The sequence below is a fragment of the Manacus vitellinus genome, unplaced genomic scaffold (assembly GCF_001715985.3).
Source record: "Manacus vitellinus isolate BGI_N305 unplaced genomic scaffold, ASM171598v3 scaffold_50_pilon, whole genome shotgun sequence".
Classification (NCBI taxonomy): Eukaryota; Metazoa; Chordata; class Aves; order Passeriformes; family Pipridae; genus Manacus; species Manacus vitellinus.
Genome location: NW_021940612.1, coordinates 2,108,487 through 2,131,322, shown reverse-complemented (window position 1 = coordinate 2,131,322; position 22,836 = coordinate 2,108,487). Strand labels below are relative to the sequence as shown.

General features: G+C 39.9%; 1 protein-coding gene across 1 annotated transcript in view; it reads left to right on the top strand.

The window, feature by feature from the left end:
• Window positions 1–22,836, top strand: part of PIP5K1B (phosphatidylinositol-4-phosphate 5-kinase type 1 beta) — a 99,264-nt gene that overhangs the window by 34,511 nt on the left and 41,917 nt on the right. Inside the window, exons 4-5 of the mRNA XM_018081011.2 lie at window positions 5,365–5,495; window positions 20,434–20,551. Coding sequence (XP_017936500.2) covers window positions 5,365–5,495; window positions 20,434–20,551 — 249 coding nt within the window. The remainder of the gene's footprint in view (window positions 1–5,364; window positions 5,496–20,433; window positions 20,552–22,836) is intronic.

The following is a 22,836-nucleotide window of genomic DNA, read 5'->3' as shown; positions in this document are numbered from 1 at the left end:
TATCTATTTCACTGAGAATGCTGCCTGAAGGCAGGCAGCTATTCTATACCAGTCCAATTCACTGTCCCACCAAGGAGCAGACTGGGATGGTGAGGAAGATGAGAGCAGGCTTCTCCACATACAGTAGTAGAGAGAAATGAACTAATGGCAACTACTTTGTGGGAAGCATGGTTGCAAAGCAGTGTTTATTAGTGGTGGCTTCTGTACAGATGTTTGTTTCTCCCCGTCTCTCATACCATACTATGATAGCTAGGTGTTTCTGCCATTTCATTAGCCAGATTTTAAAACCTGTTTGAATGACAGTAGCAAAGAGGGTGAAAGAAAGGAGTCATCATCTTGCCTTCTGCAGTGATAGTGAGGTAGAGTTGCTGAGGGAGAGTTAATTTATTTTCTTCGCTTTGTAGCACTTGCTATAAACCAAATGTCTTCTGAAAAAATCTTTGCCCCAGAAAGTTCATGGGTTTAGCTGCAATAAAATGAATTATGAAAAGGGAAAACACATAAACAAGGACCAAGTTTACATTCATGCAGTCCTAAAGGGAATCCCTAGGATGTCTACTTTTGAAGAAGCCAAGAATGTTAGTTACATTTCATGAGTATGTTGTGGGAAATGCATAAAGACTTAGCAAAGAACAATTGAGAGCTGAAAGAATAGAAAGATAACTTTGTGAATGAGAGTAGAGGGGAACTTCTATTAAATTAAATGAAGCCTTAGTCCTGCTCATCTCCTCTCTGCTCATGGTTTGTTAAATGATTTGTTTTATGTCATTAATAGTCCCATACAAATATGGAGAAAGTATAAGGAAACCTGTCTAAAAAAATAAATGTGTTTTCCATATCTGAAGTCTTTGTGTACTATGTACTTGGTGATTGTATTGACACATTATTGGTTAGTTAGGTTTGCTGGCCATTTACAACTTTCACACTCCAGTGGAAATAATTATTGAGCAATGTATAATATATATACTATATAATATACTATATAATATAATATACATTCTGAAACGATAGTATCTATATTTTTGCCATCCCTAGATTTTTTTTCATTTACTTTAAGGGACAGACTTTTTCAATCCTTTCAGTAGCCTTGTCCCTAACTGGCACAGTTGTTAAATAGCTTCAGATAGTGGATTTTTTTTGTTAGCAGAATGTAAACTGCCTTTACATACAGTATGTGTGTCTGATTAACACATTTCTTTTATGAAAATAAAAAATTTAAGTTTTACAGGACTACGCTGAAAGCAATTATTTGTAGGAAAAGCAGTGTTGAAATCCTACTTAGTACATTTGTGGGATCATGTGCAAACTTAATACATGATATGAAAGGATTTATATTCTCATTTAGTTTGCTATTCCAAGAAAGGATTTCAGCTTAGAGTGATGTAGAGCAAGATGGAAGACCCATCTGCAGATAACAGTAATTCAGGAGAACAGCGCATCTTGTGCTAGAATATATGTCAGTGATGCAAATATTCCATATACCTGTCTGTGTTCTATATTATATTCTATATACTATTATACTATATATATTCTATATTATATACTGTTTCATCCTGTAACCTGTTGTTATGCTTTATGTGTCTGCATATAATGTTTCATTCCTACAGGCTTTTTTAGCAAAGCTGTATGACAAATATAGAGAAAATATATAGTTACTTTTGACAAAAATAGACAAAGATGTGTTTCATCATAACAAGGACAGTTTAAGCTTTTTTATGCAAGGATAAAACTGTGCAGAGCCTTTCTTTTTTCAATCCTCCATAAACTGTGGGACTTGTGGAGCACTTTGTCCCCAGTACATCTCTTCCTGAAATGCAGCTCTTTTACCTTTGCTGATCTGTTCCCATTTAAGATGGAAGAGAAATGTCCTTACCTACTTTGAAATATTAGCATTCTGGGACAGTAGTACAGGGAATGGGCAATTTCTCAGTTTGCATGGCTGCAAGAATTGCAGTTTACAGGATATTTAATTATATAACAGTGATTGACAAACAATTGGTTTGCAATTGGCTTCAGCATGCTGTAACTGCCATCAATTTGTTTTAAAGCAGTTGTTAAAGTATCCTAAATGATTTCATAACATTGCTTTTCTGTTAAACTGACTGCTGTGATTGCTGTAGAAATGGTGGGTGATTATTAATGGCACTCTTGAATAGGAGTGGAAATTAACAAGACAGTAACCTTGGAGGTAGAGTCTGTGTCATACTAGTAGAAGGCCTTACATTCTGCCTTCCAGAGACTATAGGTCTGTAGGTTTTCTTTTAAATTTGAAAAAAAAAATCCTACAGATATTTTTTATGAGCTCGAAAGATGGTCTAGAGTTTTCCTTTTGAAATCATGTTGCCAGCTTACCTGTCTTGGGGTTTTTTTGAAGTTCAGTGGGTTTTGTTAGGGTTTATTTGGAATGGCATGTCCTCTATTGTACTTTACTATATGCCGTTCTTTCAGACATAGTCGCTTGCTATGGCAGTGAACAAGATGGGCATCCAGTTATGAAGCAGAAACTATGTGTATTGGTTTGATCAAAGTTACAAAATTACGGATTTTGTTATGCATTAATCATTCATGAATAGAAGCCTTTCAAAGAAAGAAAAATGTGACTCCTCTTATGATACAAAGCCAAATGGTTTTAGTAGTCAAAGTAACACTTTAAGAATGGGGTGTTGTTTGTTCCCACCAAGTTGCCTTTTCTAAGCTGTTATGCAAGTAAAAGTTCTGCTTGGTGTGCAGTCTTAATTATTTAGGATATACACATCTCTGTCTTTTCTTTTCTAAAAATAAGCAGTCACTCTAATATTTGCTGTTCCAGAAACTGTAACAAGAGTAGCTTTGTGTACTTGAACCATTTCTTATGTAATTCCCATTCCTGAAATTGTTTTGTTCAAGTGCTGAAGTGGTTCTGATCATGAAACTTCTAGTGTTCTTTGTTTCCACTGTTAATGTCTTGCTTGTTTGGAGGGTAGGAGCTAAAATCTAAAACCAGACACCAAATATGTTGTCTTCAGACTGGTGAAAATACATGATGTAAGGGAAGATACTCCCTTCCTCATAGCCGCCTTTCCCTTCCCAATGATTTTCTTTATTCACTCCTTCGGTCTTTTCTTAATAATTCCTTTCTTGACCAGTTTCTGATTTTGACTCAGTTCTGCCTTTTTTTTTTTTAATTTGTCCATCAGGGTTCTCTATTCAGCATGAGAAAGTTTCAGAGATGGTCTCAGTTTACACATATATAGTATCACAACTTGGTGCTGACCTTTTGAACCTTTCTCTGTCCTGCAAACCCTGGCTGTTGAATTTAGTCATTCCACTTTATGCAGGTAGATTTTTATTGAGGGATTTCTCTTTCCTCATCACTTTCATTTTTCTCTGCATTCCACCCAGTCAATGCACCTCTTGCATTGACTGTTAGGCAGAATGTAATAAATATATCTAGAATCAGCGTTTAAGCCATAAGCTTTCTTTGTAATGCCTTGGCATGCATGTACAATCACCTGGAATTTGTGACTGTGTCTTTCCAGGACATAATGCATGCTACTTCTAACTCCTGAAGGAATTTGAATGTCCAATTAGATTGAAAATGTCTTAAGAGGAACACAAAGAATGGCTATAGGCTGTTTTGTAAAGACAGGCAGGAAAGTAGAGGAGGAGGAGTTGAGCTCTGTGTTAAAGAGAATCATGAACATATAAAAGTTAAATGCAGTGACTATGGAAGCCCTATCAAATGCCTCTGGGTCAAGATCAGAAGGTACATCTCCAACTGGTATCTTAGATTAGGCATCTGCTACTGACCTCCAACCCAAGATGGTAAGGGCAGAGAAGCACCTAAACGGGGTCAAGCAAGTTTTAGATTACAGATCCTGGGTCTTATGGGTGATTTCAGCTACCCAGACATTTGTTGGTGGAACAATACAGCACATTACATCAGCCATCAAGTTCCTGGGATGCAAAGAGGACTGATTCCTCACAAAAACAGTAGATGTGCCAACCAGGAATGAGGAGCTGTTGAACTTGCTACTCACAAAACAAAGAAACCTGCCTTGTAGTATCTCAGTTAGTGATGTCTTTGGCTGCAGTGACCCCTATATTGTGAAGTTTGGGGTCTGCCTGTGCACACTGAAGGTTAGTACAATACAAAGTTTTTAGATTTTGGAAGAGCAAACTTCAGCTTGCTCAGAGCTCAAGGGAGGTAAGCTTCCATTGAGCTAGGGAGTGCTGGGACTTTTTCAAGACCGCTCCCCTGGAAGCAGAAAACCCGTTCATTCTCTATAAAGGGAAGGGAAGTAGGTGGAGAAAGAGACCCCCTTGGCTTAAGTGTGACCTTCTGAGTCTGTTCAAAACCAAAAGAGAAGCATACCAGAGATGAAAAGGGGACAAATACTTGTTGAGAACAAGGGAGTTGCCAGGGAATGCAGAGATGCAGTTAGAAAAGCAAAGACTCAGCTCAAATTGAAATTGGCAAGAGATGTCAGGAACCACAAGAAAGGGTTCTTTGGGTACATAAACAACAAATAACATAAACAACAATAAAAAACAGAAGGAAAATATTGACCTGCTGTTAAATAGACGAGTTGAATTAGTCACCAACAATGCTGAAAAGGCAGAGGTTCTCAACACTTCCTTCATCTCTGTTATCACCAGCACTGTTGGGCCTGGGAACAAAAATCCAGGTTGATGCAAACTCAGATCCAGTGTCAATGAGGGAAAAGTTGGTGTGTGAGCTATTACAGAGCTGGGTCTGTTCAGCCTCGAGGGCTGAGGGGAATACTTCCTACCATGTTCCAGTATTTACAGGGTGGCTACAAAGAAGATGGAGACTATTCTTACAAGGAGTAACATAGAAAATGTGAGAGATAATGGGTTAAAGTTATTCCTGGGGACATTCCAGTTGAACACAAGAGGAAATATTTCACAGTGAGAACAGTCAGCCAATAGAATTATCTCTCCAGAAGTGATGAATTGCCCAGCATGAGCATTTTTGAGATTTGGCTTGACAGGGTGCTGGGCCATCTTGTCTAGACTGCTTTTGCCAAGAAAGGTTGAACCAGATGATTCTTGAGGTCCCTTCCAACCTGGTATTCCATGATTCTATGCTGAGTTAGAACCCAATGTGGAAATTAATGAGGCAATTTGAAAAGTTTCAGTTTGTACAACCAGAAAATTGATTTTTGTAGATTTTACTACAGTATAGTGATTCTTTTAAATCTTTTAATTGAAAATCAGTCATCTCACTGAGCTCTAGGAGGTAAAGATGACATGATGTTGTTATTATGAAAATGTTTAAAGAGTTTAACATATCATATTACTGATAAAGAACAGAAATCTGTTTTTATCAAACTCATGCTTGAATTCTTGTTTTCTGCACAGACTGCATCCTCAGCTATTAAAGGTGCTATCCAGCTGGGAATAGGATACACGGTAGGAAACCTTACATCAAAACCAGACAGAGATGTTCTTATGCAAGACTTCTATGTAGTGGAAAGTGTCTTCCTACCAAGGTAAGAGCAAGCCTTTTCAATTTATTTTCAATAGAATTTCATAATTAAATTCTTAACTGGATATTTGAATGAGGATTGTTTTCCAGTTCTAACAAAATTATGTTAGAGAAAGTTTAATGTATAGAACTTCTGTTTTTCATGTTGTCATTAAAAATGAAGGTAGGAAGAAAATTGAAAAGGTCACACTTCAACTGAAGGTTTGAGACTTATCACTTATGGAGAGGGAGAGTAATTGTGACATTTTCAATTAAAGGAGCTGTTAATTACAATATGAAGTGATATGTGAATCCAATATTCACATTTGTCTAGTTTCAGTTTAGTTTCTAAAAATTGAGACTAGTACTTGACATTTTGTTGAGGGGGTTTCAAAATTTATGAAAATCAAGTCCTGTATTTTAAGTATAATATAATAGTTTATACTACACTATAAAATTCTCTTCAGGACTTTAGTCTGTGACAACGCTTACCTCTTACAAGCTGATTACAGGTTGCGCACCTTTACTGCTTTGCCATCTCAGCTTGTTTCACTGTCAAGGTGATGGTATGGAAATTGTAGCAGTAGAATCATGCCAATGAGAGAAATCAAAGTCATACTGAGTTTTGGAGTTCAGAAGCTGAAGTACAGTGCCACGTAACTTTGCAAATTACATATGCTGGGAAATGACAAAGAAGATTTTGGAAAAATGTATTTAATGTATTTCAAAACCAAGATGACTTGCTCTGTTCAGTGTGGTCTGGTTTCTTAGAAGTGCTGAGTACCTTCCTTTCAGTAAGGACATGCTACATATGCAATCTTCTCTGAATTTGGCAAAAATTTTTATGAGTTTTTAAAGTCTTGTTCAGGTGCGGTTTGAATGCTACTTCATAAGCTGTTTCTAATAATTTATGATCCTTAATAATTACTGGTGTCACTAAAGAAAGTTAAATTAACAACATACAGAATAATTGCAGGCACTTTAAATTTTGATCTTTCCCCAAATTTGATTTCATTTGACTCCTGTTTTTCTTTGAACTGAGATATCCTTCAAGAAAAGAAAATTTATTTTTTATGTGAAATTAAGCTTCTACATTACATACTTTAGTTCCTAGTAGTTGAGTAGTTAACATCTTGTTCTGCTGTTAACAATAAGGTTTGTGGACAGTTTTGTAGCCTTTCTCTTGTAGATTAGGTAAATATAGAGAAGTTAACCATATGCATGTATTTTCATACACTGTAAGCACAAGATTTTGTTTAAAATAATCCAAATTACTGGTGAGAAATTTGCATATCATGTAACAAGGTTTTTATTGGTGAGAAAATGTCTGCCTGTGACACTGATGGAGGCTTTTGTAGTTTGCTGTGATTATTACCTTTGTTCATGGAAATTAAATGAAACCTATATACGAAAACTGTTTTATTACATAGCACAGTTTGAGAAAAAAATCTATTCTCTATCTTTTTAAACACAGTTATAAAGGAACAAGTAAAATAAAATGGTTTGTATGCCATAGCATTGCAGATGTCTTCTTTCCTATGAGACTTACATGTTTGTACATACAGAAATGAGATTTCCCTGTTTTGTGTTGGTTTTAAGGCAGAACTGGGAGACATACCTTCTGGCTTAAAATGAAAACCATGACAGAGGGAGTAAGATGATTGCACTAATGTAAAATAGATTAGAAAAGCTTCAGGAATATCCTTCTGGAGAGTTTCCTATAAATAAATAAATCGTATGAGGAAAACTAGACAAACTAAAGTAATGGTGAGAGCAGCATAGTTTTGGCTTTTTAGTTTGGGTTGAATTTTTTTTTTTTTTGCATAGCTATGTGCTAAGCAGTAGTATATAACATAGTGAGTCATCTTGACTGTGACAAAGAGCCTCTCTATAAAGAGCACTTGTTGACAACATTCTCTGTGAAATATATGACTATCCATAGCAATCTCTTCAAATCATGACATTTGATTTCTTGTGCTGATGCACAGAAATGTCAAATTTCAAATTGTTGTTATGTCTCATTGTAACATGCTCTTTTATTTATCTAAAATACTTCCAACCAAAAGTAGTATTACTGTGCATAAATTGTAATAATTTAGGTGTGGCAATGGATTTGCCATATGCAGGATGGAAAAAGTCCTGTCAGAGATGGACTGGTGAGGAAAACAGCTCTACCCTTATGGAAACAGAAGTTTTTACTGTAGTTTAAACATGTTTCAACATGTTTGTGTATTTTCTGCAGTGTCACTGTCTCCCTCTTCCAGACACCCCCTGTGAAGCTATTGTCTCCCACACAAGGTGTCCTGGGAAGGTGTCCTGAGGTGTCTCTCATTGGTCCTTTGCTAACCCCTTCCTATTGGCTGTTGACCCTTTACCTGATGTTTTTTTCTGTGTGACCCTGAACTTGTGATTGGCCCCCTTTGACCCTCCTGAAAGCCTTATAAACCCCAACCCCACAATAAACTTCCTCTTTCGTCCGACCCTCCCAGGTGGTCTGTGTGTGCTCCTTGCGGGGTCGCCGGGCCACGTGCTGGGGTGGGGGGAAGGACATTCACCTCACAGGTAATGGGGCCAGCATCCTAAGGCCTGGAGGTCTCCCCAAATCCCACTAATCTGCCGGATTTAGGATTGCACATAATAATACAGGATTCTTTCTTGCTGGTTGAGAGTATTGGGATGTTGAGTGTTTCATAATGGCATTACATGGATTTGTCATGAGTCATATCCATACCTAGCTTCATTAGCCTAGGTAAAAAGCTAAGATTGCATGTTCTTTACAATTAGGGCTGCACTCCCAAAGTGCATCTCAGGTGCTCTTAATTTTTTCCTAGCACAGGACCTACATGTGATGGCCATATTGTTAAAAGCCATTACTTTTAATGACTTTTGGTTTTGTCCTCTTTGGATTGGTATGGGTTGAAAGTAATTAGTTGAAATTAGTTACGCTAGCAGGCCAAAGGGGTTAACCTTTACCTGGAAGCATGCCCGAGCAAGCTGAGGCTGGGTAAACTTTTCACAGAGGTTTGCAGCTTAAGGAGAACCTAACAGTGCAGCACGTGTGGTGCTGAAAACAGGTGGTTACCAAGCAAGGAACAATATTTTTCCACTTGCTTTGGGTACAAATAATTCATCTGCAACTCCAAGCAGGCTATTAGCTGAACTTCCCCTTTATTGTGGGAAATTCACAGTAACTCCTCTCCATCCTCCTCCCGTGTTTTCCCTGCCTCTTTTGTGTCTGGCACTGAGGTGAGAAAACAGCTGTTTTACAGAGTCATAGGTACACCTGCTTCTTTGACAGCAACAGGAGCACTGTTATGGTGGCAGTGATAAAACAGACCTAAGCTAGTAAAAATGCAATGAAACAGCAGCCTGTGCACCAGCAAGCAAAACAGTGTTATCTCTACCCTTTTATTGTTAGGGGAAAATAGTCAGCAATGTTTATGAATGTTATCAGTTGCAGAAGATAGTGTCTGCATACCTCTCAGACCCCAAAATAACCCTCAGCACCACCCATACCTCTGCTTCAGTAGCCAGAGCAAAACACTTCCACTGGTGTTCAGAATTCATGAAGGAGGGAGAAAAATGTGAGGGAAAAAAGTAGTCGAGTCAGATTTGAATGTAACTGTTCTGCATATTGTGGAAGCTACTGATGTAAATCAGAAGTAACTCCATGGATTGAAAGTTGTTCCTGGTCCACAGTTGCTGTGTAACTGTGCTATATTGGTCAGAGTTTAGCCCAGATTCATTAAGGTCAATGGAGGTGACTTTGAGTGAAGTAGAGATGTCTCTGTACAGTGAGTGGGTTTGAATTGCAAAGGTGCTTGCTTGCATTTGCATACTGTAGTGGTGCGTAGAGTGGAAAAGCCCTTGCCGCTTTGTGCTTTACATTGTGGCATTCCTTTCACCCCCTTCTCTTCGAGCTCCCAGGAATTTATGTAACATATTGCTTTTGCAAACTGAGGTATTACTGGTATTACTGCTATAATGGAGTTCATTGATAACCACTGTCCAGATAGGATTGAAATGGTACTATGCAAATGTGCTCCTAGGACCGAGAAACAAAACCCTGCACTCACCTGGTTGATTCTGAAGATAGCATCTGAAGTCTCTGTCCTGCTCCCTGAATAAGGCAAAACCGTAGGAGAAACCACTCCAAGTAACCTGTTTTCTGGCTTTTCAACTCTGCTTCGGAAATCCAGCAATGGAGGTGCTTACATGGTGTTGGGACTGCTGCAGCAGTGACTGGAGTATTCAGTGGGAAGGTTGTGCATTCTCTATGGGCTGTCTATGCTCTGTCCTGTGACTCAGCTGTGTGGAACACATTTGTGCCTCTGACTTCTTGGCTCGAGCCTGTTCCTGGTGGCACATTTTGCCTCCAACTCAGTTATTTCTGCAATGTGGCTTCAGCAATATATTTCAGCTGTTTGACTCAGCTGTGGCACTGGCTCCTGATAACATGGCCATAGTTAGAAAGGCCCATTGTTCATCTAAAAGCCTAGCTCAGGCCATGGGACTGTGCAGCTGCCTGTAAGGTGGCAGTGTAGACAGCTTGTTAAGCTCTTCCAGCAGAATCACAGAATATGCTGAATTGCAAGTGACCCACAAGGATCATCGAGTCCAACTCCTGGCCCTGCACAGGACCACTCCTGAGAGTCACACCATGTGCCTGAGAGTATCATCCAAACACTTCTTGAACTCTGGCAGGCTTGGTGCTGTGACTACTTTCCTGGGGAGCATGTTCCAGTGCCCAACCATCCTCTGGATGAAGAACCTTTTTGTAATGTCCAGTGTAAACCTCTCCTGACACAACTGCAGGCCATTACCTCAGGTCCTGTCACTGGTCACCACACAGAAGAGATCAGTGCCTGCCCCTCCTCTTCCCCTCATGAGGAAGATGTGACTGCAATGAGGTCTCCCCTCAGTCTCCTCTTCTCCAGGCTGAACACACCAAGTGACCTCAGCTGCTCCTCATACAGCTTCCTCTCAAAGCCCTTCACCATCTTCATCGCCCTCCTTTGGGCACTCTCTAATACCTTAATATCTTTCCTATACTGTGGTGCCCCAAACTGCACACAATATTCCAGGTGATGCCACCCCAGTGCAGAGCAGAGCCGAACAATCCCCTCCCTCGACTGGCTGACGATGCTTTGCCTGATGCCCCCTGGGACACAGTTGGCCCTCCTGGCTGCCAGGGCACTGCTGACTCATATTCAACTTGCCATCAACCAGGACCTCCAGGTCTCTTTCTATGGCACTGTTTTCCAGCATCTCGTTCCCCAGTCTGTATGAGCATCCAGGCTTGCCCCATCCAAGGTGCAGAATTCAGCACTTTCCCTTGTTGAACTTCATATGGGTGGCGATTGCCCACTCCTCTAATTTGTCAAGGTCTCTCTTCAGGGTCTCCCTGCCTTCAAGGGAGTCAACAGCTCCTCCCAGTTTCCTTTTGTCTGCAAACTTGCTTAGTATCCCTTCCAGTCCTGCATCCAAGCCATTTATGAAGATTGTTGAAGAGCACAGGGCCTAAGATGGAGCCCTGTGGAACCTCACTAGTGACAGGTCACCAGTCTGATGTCACCCTCTGTTACCCTCTGTGCTCGACCCATGAGCCAATTGCTCACCCACTACATGATGTGTTCATCCAGCTGCGTGCTAGACAGTTTGTCCAGCAGGATCCTGTCAGAGACGGTATTGAAAGCTTTACTGAAATCCAAACAGATTCCATCAACTGGCTTCCCTTGATCAGCTAGGTGAGTTACCTTGTCATAAAAGGAAATCAGGTTGGATAGGCACCATATTCCTGTCATGAGGCCGTATACTGACTGTGACCAATGGCTGTGTTGTCTTTGAAGTGTTTTTCAATACTTCCCAGAATAATCTTCTCCCTAACTTTACCAGGCACTGAAGTGAGCCTGAAAGGCCCCTAGCTTCTCTGGTCCTCCTTCTTGCCCTTCTTGGAAATCATTCACCAGCTTCCAGTCAGCTGGTCCGTTTTCTGTGGTGATGCTTGACAAACCAAACAGAAGCTGCTCCTTTATGTCAGCTAATTTTGGCTAGTTAGTTGTGTGCGACTTCAGAAATGCAGAGCATTTGGAGCAAGGCAATATGTTTCAGTCTGCATTTTTTCTTTCCTTAGATGGACACTGCTTCTTTTCTTAGATGGAGATGTTTATAAGCACATCTGTGAGTTTGACCTTTTTGCAGTAAGTTGTTAATCAGTCTTGTGTGGTTTCCCTTGCTAATATGCTATCTTTTCAGGGTCTAGACCCTGCATATTTAGAACAGTTGCTATGGTTTCTAATTGAACAAGTAAGTGTGCTAGATGCTGTTGACCTGTATGCTCCCTACAGCTACAGTCTTTATACTGGTTCATTTACAAATTCCTTTCTTGTCATGCTAATCACAGAGTGATGCTCTTTAGTGTCGAAAGCTTAATATTGTATTATGATAGCATTTGAATGACAGCCCAAATAAATAGTCAAAAATACTAGGAAAGTAAAACCTTTGACATATTTGACCACTAGTCTGGTTTTGACCCTACATCTAAAACCAAAGTATATGGCTTTCTAGTATGTTTTTGAACACTGACTGAGAAAAATAAGGAAAACTCACACTTATCCTTGGAAATATCTTTGTACCAAACCTGTATTGTAGGTTAACTGATGGGCTAAGTAGTGTCTTTATAGTATAGAATGCTCTGCATGCTCACTATGATTAGTATTCAAATGTTCACACTAACCAGTAGTTGTTGTGTAACTTACACCATGATATATGTTTCCAGTTGGGCAAAGACAGATAGGAAATTGGCCTGAATATTTTGATAAAATGCTGCTGCTCTTCTTTGGTAATTTGGTTTCAGAGATGCACAGAATGACCCAAGTTCTGACATGCTTTTCATGGTTTGTGAGTCAAGTGATAGCACAGAGAAGAGGATGTAATTTCTGTTTGCAAAACAAATATTAGAAATGGGGTTACCATGGCAACAAAAGCAGAAACATTCTTGTTATGGGCAAGTCTAATACAATTGGACTCAGCTACTTGAGTTACTGTGAAATTATTGATAAACCTCTCATAACCCTGATAGTTGTGTGGTTATGTAGACATACTTAAACTACCTTTAAAGTACTCTAAAATCCTACATTTTACAGGCATTTCCAGTTGGTTGTGAAAGAGTCATATCTTCAACATTATAAGTAAATGCTTCTGTATTCAACTTTTATGTGATTGGCTTGACTTGTTTTGTAGGTATCTACTATTCACAGCTCTGTTTCAAAGCTGCCTTGCAGGGAACTGCTTAGGATAGCATATGGTAACTGTAAGTATAGGAAAACATACAGTGAGAAACAAGGACTGTATCACTGGACTTTATCCCACAGTATGAAGAAAACCCACACACACCTATTTGTATAGGTAGCTGTAATACCTACTTCCAGCCTGTGGGAAAAGATTGCTTTCCTGAAATTATGTATAGGAAATGAATACACCAAAGCACTACCTGACCTGTCAGTATGTATGTATTTGATACAGTTGCAGAATTGAAACACATTTTGAATTATAAAAGAGCAGCTGCTTCCAGGAACAGTGAAACTGAGATTAGATACTCTTAGTTTTTAATGTTAGGAGCATTTAATTTTAGACATTTTATTTTGATTTTAAGACCTAAAAAAAGGTTTACTTTCACTGAAAGAACTGAACTGTTCCTCTTCTTCACTCTTTTTGCAATACACACAGGAAAGGTATACATGGGCTGACAAGTACAGCATGACTAGTTCTTTTGTTAACAGCTCTATCAGAGCCTATTAACATTGCTCTGTGATGAAGGTTTGCTATCAAGACATGCAGATGGCTTTCTCTGCCCCTCAGATAGGTGGGATATCTCCTGAGTACATCCTACCAGGGTGAGGCCACAACAAAGAAAAGCTGCCAAGAAATGTATCTGAGTGTCTCGTTTAGCAAACTTTTACAAACAATAGGTTAACCATTTAAAATGTAATTAGTTTTAGTCCCTTTTTAGTTTGATATTACACCACCTATGCTTTAAATCCACTCTCAACATTTACGAAGAGACAGGTTAAGATGATACACATACTGTCATTTCTAGGTGTGCTTGATTTAAAAAACAAATAAATTACAAATTAAGTATTAAAGCAAACTTGCATTTTAAGCTTAATCTCTCTTTATTAGTCTACCTACCCATCTTTTTCTTTTGTGTGGTCTTACAGCTAAGATTATTAAAATACATCATAAGTTACAGTTGCTTCCTAATCTTTCCAAAGCCTGTATGGTTTGTAAAAGCTCATACAGAGACTTGAATTTCTCAAGATTGCGAGAATTAGAACTCATGTTACGTGTCTTTATTTTTCCTTTTCTTTGTTTTTCTGGTAGACCTGAGAGGAAGTTTATACCTCCTTTTTCTTTTTTTTTATAGAGTACATTTCTGTTGTGTCCAAAGCACCATTTTGCAGATTTAATTTTTTATCAACAGATCATGAGTATTTTTCTTGTTCAACTTCAAAGACTTAATCATCCCCAAAAAACCCTAGACTGAGTAAAAATTGTTATACATAGGGCTTTGCACATATACTTTAATACTACCAAAGTGAAACTGTAAAATGCACCAAGAAAATGTGGGTAGAAACCATGTAATACATTCTTTCAAGAGCTAATAGAGTTGGATGTGAATAATTTCTAAATAGGGTAGGGATGTACTTCCATCAAGTGTTCTGTACAGTGGAATCTGTCCTTTTCAGGTAAGAGCAAGGTCGTACTCAATTCATGCTTGCCATATGAACTTCAAATGCATAAGGAATTTAAAGGTTTTCTCTTACTGTAGGAAATTACTGGAAGTGAGGGTGTTTTTTCTGTTAAAGTAGCGGCAAGACAACATTAAAAACTTTTTTTCCAGAGGACTAACCAAGAAATCTTACATTTGTGTCAAGCTTACTTCTTACATTACAGAAGAACTTACTGTTAGGATCATGCACACTATTCTATTAGGCAATGATGCTGAAACAAATTAATATGTTTAATAGAAACAGGGGTATGATAAAGTACTCTGCAGACCTTAAATAAAAAGTATTTGAAGATGATTTTACAAAGAATAAGGAAACTTGTCTACACAGTGAAATTGACTATCATGTCTGTAATAAAGTAGGCTTATGTGCCCTAAATAAATTGAATTGCCGTCTATATGAAGGTGTTGCAAAATAATTGCTCTGTTTTGCAATAAATCTTCACTTACTATGCCTTACTGTCCACCTGCAGACCCAGCATTGTTCATTTTACTCTATATGCAATGGAGTAAATCTGCAATTAAATTAAATCTGCAATTATGAAATGAATTGGACCCTTGCCATTATCACAGCAAACCTCCTATCTTCATTTCAACTTCATTGAATTCAGACTTGGTGAAGTTCCAGTGACAGTATGTTCTGGTATAGTAAGGACATGTAATCTTACTTGCTGACATGCTTTCACAGGAGAAGCTTTTGGGTTATGGCTGCAGGAAACAGATTTATAAAGTATTTACTACTGAAAGGTAGGACCTTTTAATTTAGTTTAGGGGATTAGGATTCCCTAAAAATTATGTGATGCTTCAGTAGAGAACACTCTGTTCTGTTCTTGTCTGCATCTTACAACAATTAAATATGTTTACAAGTATGTTCCCAGGGTCCCAGTGTAGTTGAGGATCCCCTGTGGCATACACATATTGCACAAAAATTCAGTGAATTGCAACCATTTATATAAAACTTAATGTCAGACAAGTCTGGCAGTGTCCTGAGCAGCTGAAAGACCTTATAAGAAAAAGCATTAGTCAATCTTAACTGTAAAGAAAAGTTACAATCTTTAGTCTAGTACCCTACTGATTTCCATTTTTTTGTCTCTATAATGGAACAATAAAACACATGTAGATTTGATTTTAATACCGTGGAGTTGTAATAGAGTACACTGTAAAGTGATCAGAGGAAATCATGAGGCCTAGGCAGCCTTCACTAGCTGTTAACTGTATGGTTTAACACTCCAAAAAGCGGCAGTATTGTAATGTCCTTGAATGTATCATTGATCATCCACAACTATCTTTTTATATGTGAATTCCAGGCGGAAATCTGGGGGTTTTTTCCCCTCCTTTTGTCTCCTGTTCAAGAGTTTAAAGTCTATACATTTCTAGAGCCTGAAAAAGCTTGTTCATCTGCTGTCACTTTACAGCAGTTGGGTTTTGTGGGGTTGTAGCAGTATGTGTGCAAGGGCAGCTAGGTGGGTTGGGTAGGCTCCTGCCATCAAATTCTTATTAATGAAGGGTGACAAGTTCATATGACAAGTATTAATTGTACAGGATGAAAGCTCTTAAATTCCTTCATGATATTTAATTTAGTCTTTTTTCAGGAATGTTTCTTAGAGTTTATCACTTTTCATATCTGTGTGAATTTGTAGCTTTTTTTTCTTTCTGTTTAGTATACTTTGGATATTCTTATTGCCAAGTGCAAAGGTACATACTGCATTTCTGAATAATTTAATTAGAGTAAATGAGTAAAGAAGTGCTGGAAAAGCTGATTTCAGCTACTGTGTCAAGTCTTGGATTTTGTACTTATCTGTTTATCAAATCACTTGGAGACTGACCAAACTTTGTTTTAAAGGTGTTGTTATTTGTGTTGAAGTCATGGTGTAGGACTTTTCTGCTTAAAAACCTTCTCTTAGTTTCCATCATAAATTAATCCACAGGCAGGTTTGGGTGTTTTTTTCTCTAGCAGCATTTTGCTTCATTTTCTTTATCTTAAATGTAGTATTCATCTCAAGACTGCAGCCTAAAAATACAGTAAGGTGGTAAATATAAGACAAGGAAAAGAGTTAAGGAGAATGGGTGACAAACAGGAGGAGCTGGAAGCCATCGTGCAGCAGGAAAGCTGTGATGTAGTCACCATCATGGAAATGTGGTGGGATGACTCACATGTCTAGAGTGTTGCAATGGATGGCTTCAAGCTCTTCAGAAGGGACAGGTGAGGAAGGAGAGGGAGTGGGATGGCACTGTACGTTAGGGAGTGCTTTGACTGTGTAGAGCTCAAGGATAGTGATGATAAGGTTGAATGCCTGTGGGTAAGAAACAGGGGGAAGGCTAACAGGGCAGACATCCTGGTGGGAGTCCATTATAGACCACCCAACCAGGATGAAGGGGTGGATGAATTATTCTATAAGTGACTGGCTGATGTTTCATGATCATCAACTCTTATTCCCGTGGGAGACTTTAACCTGCTGCATGTCTGCTGGCAACTCAACAGAGCAGAGGCTGTCTAGGAGGTTCCTGGAGTGTGTGGAAGATAACACAGCTGGTGAGCGAGCCTGCCAGGGGTGGTGCCCCACCAGACCTTCTGTTTACAAACAGAGAAGGGCCGGTGAGAGATGTGGTGTTTGGAACCATTTTGGGCAGAGCGAAATGTGAAATGATAGTTTTCAATACTCCGTAAAGTAAAAAAGGAGGTCAACAAAACATTAACCTTGGGCTTCTGGAGAGCAGACTTTGGCCTGTTCAGGATGCTGGTTCAGAAAGCCCCTTTGGAGGCAACCCTTAAAAACAAAGGGACCCAGGAAGGCTGAACATTTTTTAAGAAAGAAGGTGCAGGAGCAGGCTGTCCCTATGTGCTGAAAGACGAGCTGGTGGGCAAGAAGACTGGCCTGGCTGAGCAGAAAGCTTTCACAAGAACTCAGGATAAAAAAAGAGGATGTAGGATCTTTGGAATAAGAGACAGGCAACTCAGGATGTGTTTAAGGATGTTGTTAGGTAATGCAGAAAGAAAACTAGACAGGCAAAAGCTTAATCTGTCCACTTCTGCAAATGATAATAAAAAATGTTTTTATAAATACATCAATAGCAAAAGGAGGGGCAAGGGAAACCTCCATTCTTTATTGGATGTGGCAGCAGGGAATATAGTCATCAAAGACGAGAAAAATGCTGAGATACTTAATGCATTCTTTACCTCAGTCTTCAACAGACAGACTGTCCTAGTTAGGACAGCTGAGACCAGTTCATCATGGTATGGGTGTAACCCAAAACTGTGTATTCTATAGCCTTCCATGCCATTTCCCAGAAAATTGTTAGCAGTAGAGGCCTGTAGATGTTCCTGTCCTCATACCCTTTTATGGAATTCCCTGCTCTGAGGGAAGCACTGAGCATTCCTACCTGAACTGGAGAATATATAAACTTGGAGTTTTGGAACCTTTTTACCACTCGTGGGATCCAGAGGAGGACAGCAGCTCACTGCTCTCGGCCACACTGAGACCACCACCCTCGACTGGACTGCAATCACCATTTTGACCGGACTGCAACAGCTCTCCCACCAGCAGGTTTTTCTGCTCTCCCTTTACTTTGGACTCAGGGGGTGCCCGGGGAACACCGTTTTGTTCATGTCCCAGGGTGCTGGGTTGTACATTTGGGTTTTTGTGGATTGAAACCGGTTGTTTGTCTGTACAATCATACTTGTGTTGTTTTGTTAAATTGTTATTCTGACTTGTGGTCTCTCTTTTGAGTTGAATTCATTTCCCCTGCTGGTTCACCTTTAAACCAGCACACAGACCTATTATCCTCAGGGCAACCAGCCCCCTGAGGTGGTAGACAGGGACAGGGAGCAGAACAGACCCTCTGCAAACCATGAGAAAGTAATTAGTGACCTGCTGAGCCACTTAGATGCTCACAAGTCTATGGGACTGGATGGGATAGAAGGGTACTGAGGTACTGAGGGAGCTGGTGGAAGAGCTCAGCAAGTCATTCTCCATCGTCTGTCTTCAGTCCTGGCTAACCAGGGATGTCCCAGATTACTGGAGGTTGGCCTATGTAACACCCACCCACAAGAAGGACCAGAAGAAGGATCTGGGAAACTACAGGCCTGTCAGCCTGCCCTTGGTGCTCAGCAAGGTTTTGGAATAGATCATCTTGAGTGCCATCACATGGCACATACAGAACAACCAAGGCATCAGACCCAGCCAGCACAGGTTTAGGAAAGGCTGGTCCTGCATGACCAACCTGATCTCCTTTTACCAGGTAACCCGCCTGGTGGATGAGGGGAAGGCTGTGGATGTGGTCTACCTGGACTTCAGCAAAGCCTTTGACACTGTCTCCCATACCATACTCCTGAAAAAGCTGGCAGCCCATGGCTTGGACAGGGGTACTCTCTGCTTGGTTAAGAACTGGATGGATGGATGGGCCCAGAGAGTGGTGGTGAACAAGGGGATCGAGTCTACCATTAACACGTTTGCAGATGACACCACCAATCTACTGGAGGGTAGGAAAGCTCTGTGGAGGGATCTGGACAGGCTGGATCAATGAGCCAAGATCAGTGGCATGAGGTTCAACAAAACTAAGTGCTGAGTCCTACACTTAGGCCACAACAATCCTATGCAGCACTACAGGCTGGGGGCAGACTGGCTGGGAAGTGGCCCAGTGGAAAAGGACCTGGGGGTACTGGTCAACAGCTGCTGAACATGAGCCAGCAGTGTGCCTAGGTGTCCAAGAAGGCCAATGGCATCCTGGTCTGTATCAGGACCGGTGTGGCTAGCAGGACCTGGGAAGTTATTCTTGCCGTGTAGTCAGCTCTGGTGAGGCCACACTTTGAGGGCTGTGTCCAGTTCTGGGCCCCTCTGTTCAGGAAGGACTTTGAGGTTCTGGAGCAGGTCCAGAGAAGAACAACAAGGCTGGTGAAGGGTCTGGAGCACAAGTCCCATTAGAAGTGACTGAGGGAGCTGGGATTGTTTAGTCTGGAGCAAAGGAGAATCAGGAGAGACTTTTGAATTCTCTACAACTCCCTGAAAGGAGGCTGTAGCCACATGGGGGTTGTCCTCTCCTCCCAGACAACTAGTGATAGGAAAAGAGGACAGTCTCAAGCTGTGCCAGGAGAGGTTTTGTTGGACATTAGGAAGAATTTCTTCACAGGTGATCAAATGTTGGAATGGGCTTCCCAGAGAGGTGGTGAAGTTATCATCCCTGGTGATGTTTAAGGAAAGACCAGATGTGGCACTTAGTGCCATGGTCCAGTTAACAAGATGGTGTTTGTTTATAGGTTGGACTCGATGATCTCAGAGGTCTTTTCCAACCTAATTGATTCTCTGTGATTCTGTGTTAGGCTACAATTGTATTATTATTTTTTTGCACTATAAGAAAGAGTCTCTTCCAGGCTGGTCACCCTAGTAATCTTTGCCTATTCTAGTTCAAATCTGTATCTTGCATGTAACTACATACCATCTTGTGTAATTCCCCCAAAGGCTGTGTACTCTGTGTTCCTGTTTAATCAACTGAGAATGTAAAATAGCACACGTGCTGGTTTAGATTGAGGTAGGGTAAAAAACATGACATAAGAGGCAGAAAACCACACTGTGATCAGCAAACCAGAGTTGCTTTCCAATTTGGACTGCGTTAGCAAGAAAAAGTCTGATGCTGAGGATGCTATTTCATACATAAGGCTGAAACAATCACTGTTTGGTAGCACCAAAAAACATATATAATCCTGCTTCCTTCCCACTGCTCTCTCTGCACAGTTCTACCCTCTGTGTTGGTTCTTAGTCTTCATCCTTAGTATCAGTCTGAATCACTTGCAAGGCAATTCAAGTGACCAGGCTGGTGTAAAGCTGTTTCATTGCATTGACTTTCAAACTTTTTGCAAGAGCTTAAAGGTGAGGTGAGGGTGACCCTTCCTGCTATTAGACTGGCTTGCCTAGAGACTTATCAGAAGTTGCAGCTTTAGTTTAAACATGATCTTTATGCAAATGCATACAGATGGTAAAAATAATTTCCTTTAAGGTGAGGAAAAGGAATTTGCTGGTAGTCTGTCTGTTACAGACACTAATGGTAATAGGGAGATTTATCTGCATTTATGACTCCTTTCGCAGAAGGCAAATGGTCGAGTTAGGCAGTTTTACTGCAAAACTATCTGCTAAAAATTGCTCAGTAATTTGGTTCCGTTTATTTTTGTTTTTGTTTTCAGTGAAGGGAGCAATCTTACCCCTGCTCATCATTACCCTGACTTCAGATTTAAGACGTATGCACCTCTTGCCTTCCGCTATTTCAGAGAACTTTTTGGTATCAAGCCTGATGATTATTTGGTAAGAGCTTGCAGTTTTCCTTTGAGTTACAAGTTATTATAAGTATACTAGCTTCACAGTGACAGAAAAGGGTGCTTAAAGTGTGCCTAAATAAGTAGTAAATTTTGTATGTGAAGGGGTTTACAACTAGTGAATATTTTTAGTGATGTAGAAAAATTCTTTGTCTTTGAGACAATTTACATTAAAAACCTACTTTATCAATTGACTAGAATAACTTCCGTATCATTCAGGTAACTTTTTCTAGAGAAGTTACAATCAGCACTTGTGGACTTCTATTAAATCAATTCTAAGAAATTACTCTTATGTTATCTGTGCTACTTATTAACTTCATTACAAAAGTGATGTCTGCATGTGTTCCTGTCTAGCCTTGAGAAATGTGGATGGCAGACTAAAAATTAAGCATTTATAATATCTCCTTTTTTCTCTCTATTTTATAATTTGAAGACTTATTCTTTCACAGTATTCAGCGGTTTACATGAGAAAAAAGGTGATACATTTGCTGCCATTGTAAAAGCAGGCTTTACTTGGTGGAACCACTTTGTACACTGCCTGGAGAAGTATCCACTATTTTACTTCTCCTGTAGTTCTGCTTTTGGAAGGGTAGTGTGAAAGCAAAGAGCTTGTTTTCTAGATGTTTGCCCCATGTTTAATTTGTCTCATAGTGGACGACCCAACAAATGAATCACAATACAAATTAGCACTTTTACATGTCAGAGTTTTATTGTTCATTTTTTTGAATGAGTTTTTAAATCTTTTTGTTCTGTTATTGATAACTGCTTCTGTAAAACCAAATTATTTTGAAAGGGCTTGAATGAATAAAAAAGAAAAATTGAATAAAGTGTGCTGAAACATTACTTAAAATACTACTAAATATATTACTTTTGTTGTGTTCAAGTGCATTATAAAATTTTTGTTTTTTTTTCTTTTATAGACAATAAGCCTAAAAGCAGAACTTAATTGGTTTTGCTTTTATTTAGGTTGAATATAGATGTCCTATTTTAGTTCTTTAGTAGTATGTATGGATTTTGTATTACTAGTCTTCATGACCATAGTTCTATATAAAAACAGATAATTCCTTTGAGTTATAAATGGTAGTAGCAAGGAAATACAGTTGGAGTTTTATAAATCATAGAATCATAGAATGGCTTGGGTTAGGAGGGACGTAAAAAGCACCAAGTTCCAACCCTCATGCTGTGGGCAGGAATACCTTCCACTAGACCAGACTGATCAAAGCCCCTCCAGCCTGGTCTTGAACACTTCCAGGGATGGGACATCCACAACTTCTCTAGGCCACATGTTCCAGTGCTTCACCGCACTCACAGTGAAGAATTTCTTCTTTGTGTCTGCTCTAAAACTACTCCAGGTGGGGTCTCACCACAGCAGAGTAGAGGGGAAGAATCACATCCCTCTACCTGCTGTCACAGTTCTTTTGATGAAGCCCAGGATGCTGTTGGCTTTCTGAGCTGCATGTGTACACTGCCAAGAGAATTACTCTCAATCCATTCTTCTCTCAGCATGTGCTTGTGATCGGGATTTCAACAACCCAACCGCAGGACCTTGCACTTGGCCTCATTGAACTTCATGAGGTTTGCACAGGCCCACTCTCAAGGCTGTCACAGTTCCTCTGGATGGCATCCCTTCCTTCCAGTGTGTGAGCCACACCACTCAGCTTGGTGGTGTTGGCAAACTTGCTGAGGGCGCACTTGTCCATGTGACCAACAAAGATGTTAAACACCACCAGTCCCAAAACCAGTCCTTGAGGAATGCCACTTGTCACTGGACAACAAGCCATTGACCAGAACTCTTTGAGTGCAACCAGTTCCTTACCCACTGAGTGGTCTGTCCATCAAATAAATCTATGCCTCTCCACTTTAGAGACAAGGATGTCGTGTGACAGAAGTGTCATTATGTAATATGTTGTTTATCTATCTCTTTTTATGGACTCAGCAAAAGATGAAGTATGCGGGCTGTGTTGCCACCTGCTAAAAAGACTCTGCTTCCTAGATTAAAGCTGTTATCACCTGCAACTTCTTTTCCATTTAAGGAAGCCTTTGCAGTAGCAGAAGTTAAATATTACAGAAAGACTGCTTGCTGTGAAAAAGCAATTTGTGACACTCAGTTGCACAGCAAAAAACATAAGTGGTATGTGGTAAGTGGTAAGTGATAGTCCAACTGTGGCTGAATGGGCAAAGGAAGTAAAATAAGATGAAGAGAAATTACAGCAAGCGTATGTGAGTTTACACTATTAATTTGAAGTGAAAAAGCCCAAAGATTCACAATTTCAC